Consider the following 5,459-nt stretch of genomic DNA (forward strand, 5'->3'; position numbering starts at 1 on the left):
GTATTATTATTACTTATTTATTAATAATAATAAATTATTATTATTTCTTGAAGGTCCCCCCCCCCGACTCTTGCATTATTTTGTTGTTATGAACTGACATGTCTTGATCAATGCTGGGATGTCTTCCTGGTTCCTGGCAGCATTCAGACTTTTGGCAAGGAGTCCCTACTGTTGCACCTAATAATTATCACCTGTTTGACTTTAGAGCACCGCAGCGCCTTCCAAGGCTAATGAGGCACTGGGGTGATGCACGTTCTCGTAACAAATAGATTTTGTTTTCACAGACAGGGGACCAGAGCTAGAACAATCCCTTTGATGGATTCCTGCTAACAACTGTTGCCCTCAAACAGCATTAAGCCATCTTCTGTCACTCTCCACAATCTTGACAGGTGCCAATTTAAAAGAAGCCAAGAAAGGTTGGGATTCAGCAATACAAAGAACAAGGGTTTAGGGCTATCTGGAAGCTGTTCCTCTCCCCCCAGTTCAAGAGGGACATGTGATGGGACAGGCTTTCCCCCCTTATAAATGGAGTCACTCTTTACAAGCTCAGATGCACCCTTGTATTGCTTGTGTGTGGCTAATCTCTGGTGTGCCCACCTTAATTACAGTTCCATCTATATTTCTGCCCACAGCCGATCCTATTAAAACCTTGACAGATTGTTGAACATCACAATATTTTGCAAAGCTCTTTGTCTGGGAAACTGAAGCATCATAAAATGGGGCAAACTTTTAGGAATATGTACATTCTTCTTCCAAGTTTACAGCCTGCTCATCAAGAAACCAGTTCAGCCAAACTAACCTGGATTTCCCCTGAAATTTTGGCACAACTGGTGTTGCGGCATTCTGGAAGAAGTTTCAGTTCGGCTTTTGGGGAGACTCGCATAGGGGCATTCCAAATTCACTCATCTTGCAAAGAGTTTGTGGGTTTATCGGGCACCGAGGTTGCTAGACGATTTTTGAAAACTTGTTCCACAAATATTCCAAGATGGGTAGCTGTGTTAGTCTGTCTGTAGCAGCAGAAAAGAGTCAGAGTCCAGTAGCACCTTAAAGACTAACAAATATTTCAGAAAGGGATGGCGGTTTTAATGTAGATTGTGGACGGTCATTTGTCCAATGGCTTACTGAAACATTCAAAAGAATGTTTACTTGGAATGTTTAGCAATCCACAGCTGTACTTTACAGGAGTCTCTGCTCCCCTTCTTAATCAAATTTGGTATTTTTTTATTTTCCAAAAAACGTTTTGATGACAGATTGAGATTTATCAAAACAAAAGGCAATACTTCAAGTTACAAGGTTCAGATGTTTCCCATTTATGAACCGCTGAATAGATTTTAACATTTTTTGAAAGTTCAATGGCTTCATTTAAATCAATTTTTTTTGAACAAACATACACAGATCATCCTTTGCTATTTACAGTGTAATCCTAGACAGAGTTTTGCCATTCTAAATTTGCTGAAGTTCATGGGTTTAGAAGGATATAGCTCTGCTCAGAATTTCACTGTTATTGCCTTGGGAGGAGGGGAAAAATCCCTTTTCGCTAGGATCCTGAAGCCAATTTGGTTGGGAACTACATTCAGCAGAGACCTCAGACTACTCATTTTGCATTGTAAATAGACGAAGGAAAAATATTAATATTTCTGCATGCACTTTTAAAATAATAAACAAAGCCGTTTTCAATTAAAGGATTCCACAGACTTTGCCCTGATGTTTGAGAAAACATCTGGATTTTGTCAAAAATTATTTTCAAATGCTACTCTTTTTGAGGGGTTTGGGGCTTAAGCATTTGGCAAAGTGGAACCCAAAATCTGTAGAATAAATTCATAGAGGATTCATTTGCAATGATATCCCCTGATTATAGCGTGCGGGGGAGAGAATGAGAAGGGAAAATGGCCCTTTACACATGCCTAGAAGGAACTGGGGTGGGGTGGGGGAAATCTCCCTCCAAACCAAAATCTAAAAATTGTTTCATCAACAAAAATGATTTTGACATGCTTGAAGTAGTACAAAAAAATCTCCCAGTGTGGAGCCTTAGACTGGGCATTGGAACTGAACAAGAAAGGGCATATCAATGGCAGAAATTGCAAAGGCACAGAGAACTGGCTGTGAGTCGGTCAGGCCTAGGCTGAAATGGTCCTTGAGTCAGGCTTAATTTCTAAAATAGGGTACAGGAACTGGGCCTGGCTTGGAGGTGTTCCCTCTTCTCAGAGAAGTGACAGCTAAGTGCAGGCCTTTGTTGACAAGGAAACAGTGTTCTGCGCATGACTATGAACATGTGTTGTGGGACACAGGTTCAGATCACACAGCCGACACCAACTTATGCAGCAGACTTTGGCAAGCCCCTCTTAGCCACATGTCTGCAATATGGATTACAGTTTCACCGGCCTACCTTCCAGGGCCATTGTACAGATTACAACCAGATAAGGCACACAATGTTTTGTGGCTGCTGCTGTTGTTTTTAAACACGGTGCATTCATGCTACAGATTCTTATGGGCACAGGTCAGACCTGAATTCCTGCAATGGAAGGAGTCAGCCCGAACATGAAGAGCCACTCAGCGCACTAGGTGGCTAAACCACACTCATCCTCTTCTGGCAAGTTGTTATTTATGTACTACCATCAATTACAGAGTAGTACAAGGGGGGGGGGGGGGAGATAAGGCCTTGCCTCCGGGGAAACGACAGAGCAGGGCGGGCTGACGAGGCTGTGGGTGTGAGCAGATGCAACCTGGAGTTTCATTTTGGTGGGAGAGGAAGACTAAGAAGCTATTGATTTGGCAGAAAATCTCTTTTACCATGGCTTCTCTGTGGTGCCCATTTGTAAGGCAGATCGATCAGGGCTCCCCCCCTCCCCCAGCTAGCTGACATTTTAACCCAGGTCTCAGACTCCAATAGCATCTCAGAACTGGGAAGGGCTTGGGGGTCAACTGGCCCAGTCTTGCCTTCAAACACAAGGTGGAATATCCCTGTCCTAAAACTAATATTATCCCAGTCACAGGGTGCCAAAGCAGAAAGGGAAGGGTCCGAGGAATGGGACACTGGGTATGCTGTGACGTAGTGGTTGGGGTGTCAGACTACAATCTGGGAGACCCAAGTTCGAATCCCCACTCTGCCAAAGTAGCTGGCTGGGTGGCATTGGACCAGTCACACATTCCCAGCCTGGCCTACCTCATAGGGTTATTGTGATGATAAAATGAAGCAAATAAATGTTAAAAGCTAACACTTTTTGCTATCTGGCTCCCCCCCCCCCAAATCAGGTTGGTTGCCCCACTGACAAATGCCTGTGGGTGTCTGTGTGTGGGGGGGTTTGAAGGTAGAACAGAGAAGGGGAGGACACTTTATGAGAAGGGGGGATATCTTGAGGTCAGTGTTCCCTCTAAGCTGGGTTAATGTGAGCCAGCTCACAGTTTTTTAGCCTCCGGCTCACACATTTCTGTCTCAGCTCAGGAAGGAGGGCTCCAGAACAAACTAATTTATGCAGTAGCCAAATCACTCGCTCACAACTTTAATGTCAGTAGCTCACAAAGTAGAATTTTTGCTCACAAGACTCCACAGCCGAGAGGGAACATTGCTTGAGGTTATTTTATTATTTATTTATTTTTGCAACTATAAATTGCAAAAAGAGATCTGGAACCATTTGCTTGGTGCTGAAAACCACAGGTTTTTAAGTGGATCCTGTGCCCATAAAGTTCACAAATCTGTACCGGGATGGGTGGGGATGGATTCTTAAGTCGGAATGCATCCCGATTCTCCAGTCTTACTGATTACAGCACATTTCAGAGAACTAAGTGCCGCCCGCCCGCCTGCCTCTCTTTCGCTTTCCCAGCTCAAGCATCCGCGTGTGTTTGGTAGTCCCTGGCCCGCAGCACGTGTGAATCGTTGACTGAGGGATGCTGGGCAGAAAGTGTGCGAGAGAGGCCCCCTAGGCTTACACCATGTTGGTTTGCTACGGTTCAAATTGTGCGGTGGCAATTTTGAAAAACAAAAAACTCCTTTATTCCTGGCCAAAGCTCTGGTGGACTCTCCTAGTGCGCGCTTCAGAGTTAGTTTTTAAGGTGCTCCAAGAATTTCTGAATGTCCAGGTTCCCCATGACAGGTAACAACATGCAATTTGGTGCTTGCACAGAAGGTCTACATGCTTCTCTCAAACTTAAAACAAGAATCCCAAATCGTGGGGGGGGGCGGTTTGAGCCCGAGTGACACACAGGAACCACGCAGGGATCCCCAGTTTTTTGGCAGACTGAACGCGCGTCGACATTCCCCACGTTAAAACAGACCCCCCTTTTACAGATTTCTTCCTGCACCATTTTCAAGTGAGATGGGGCCCAGTAATATTTAGCTACCTGCCTCCGAAACCCGGGACAGACCCTTCCTGCCTGCCTGTCAGGGATTCCGAAAGGAACGTAGACGGGCGCGTGTTCTGATTGACACGGCCGTGTGAACAGGGTCGGCGTCCCCTGAAGCCGCGCCGAGGCTGGGGAACGCAAGGCCTGCTCCGTCCCCACGGGGGGGGGGAGGGGATATGTGCTGCCTCTGCCCTCCACCGACCCACCCGTCCCGTCCCCCCGCCTCGCCTTACCGGTCTCCTCCAGCCTCGTGCCGTGGCCCAGGGCGCTGGAGGGCTGCTGGTAAGGCGAGTAGGAGGCGCCGTGGTGGTGGTGGTGGTGGTGGTAGAAGGCGTGGGGGCTGCCGCCGGCCGCCGCCGGCCCGGGGTAGGAGGGGTAGGCCAGGGGTCTGCCGTAGGCGGCAGGGGCCGAGGACGGGAAGGCGCCGCCGTCGTGCTGCGGAGGCGGCGGCGGCGGGTGCAGGGCTTGCAGCGGGTAGGGCGCCAGGCTGGCCGGGTGCTGCGGCGGCGGCGGCTGTTGCTGGGGCGCCTGTTGGGGCAGCGGGTGGGGCGACGGCGGGGGCCCGAGCGCGAAGTCCAGGAAGGAGGGCTTGGCAGGATCCGGCGGGCCCCCCAGCAGGCTCTCGGCCAGAGAGTTCATCGTCATCATCCAAAGCTGGGCCGCGGCGCTGGCTGCGGGAGGAGGAATGGGAGAGGCGCGCAACTGGCGCCCGAGCGCAGCGGCATCCAGAGAGGCGGCCGGGCTAGCCGCGGGCTCCGGGCGCGGGGTGGCGGCGGCGGCAGCAGCAGCAGCAGCCGCGGGGCAGACTCATGCCGCGGCAGCGCCAGCAAAGGGCTGCGGCTCCCGCTTCTTTCCCTCCTTCTCCGCCGCTGCCTCCGGGCCTCCAGACTGGCCGAGCCGCTCCAAGCCTGGGTCGCCACCCGCCCCGCGCCCTCCTTTTTTGCTCCCCCCGGCCGGGGCTCTCGCAGGAGGGCCAGCCGGCCCGAGGGGGCGTGGCCCACCCCTCCCCTCGCTTCCTTTCATCTTCCCCAGCCACGCCCCCTCCGCTCCCCGATTGGCCCGCGCGCCCAGTGACGTCCCCGGAGCCCCCGGGGACATCCCTCGTTAAGTGGAGCTTC

The 5,459-nt window shown here is 50.6% G+C and overlaps 1 protein-coding gene across 1 annotated transcript in view; it reads right to left on the bottom strand.

The window, feature by feature from the left end:
• Positions 1–5,230, bottom strand: part of DLX4 (distal-less homeobox 4) — a 42,750-nt gene extending 37,520 nt beyond the window's left edge. Inside the window, exon 1 of the mRNA XM_015413678.1 lies at positions 4,575–5,230. Within this exon, the coding sequence (XP_015269164.1) occupies positions 4,575–4,989 (415 nt within the window). The 5' untranslated portion in view covers positions 4,990–5,230. The remainder of the gene's footprint in view (positions 1–4,574) is intronic.
• Between the last annotated feature and the right edge of the window lie 229 nt (positions 5,231–5,459).

Source organism: Gekko japonicus, unplaced genomic scaffold (assembly GCF_001447785.1).
Source record: "Gekko japonicus isolate JY-2015 unplaced genomic scaffold, Gekko_japonicus_V1.1 scaffold544, whole genome shotgun sequence".
Taxonomy (NCBI): Eukaryota; Metazoa; Chordata; class Lepidosauria; order Squamata; family Gekkonidae; genus Gekko; species Gekko japonicus.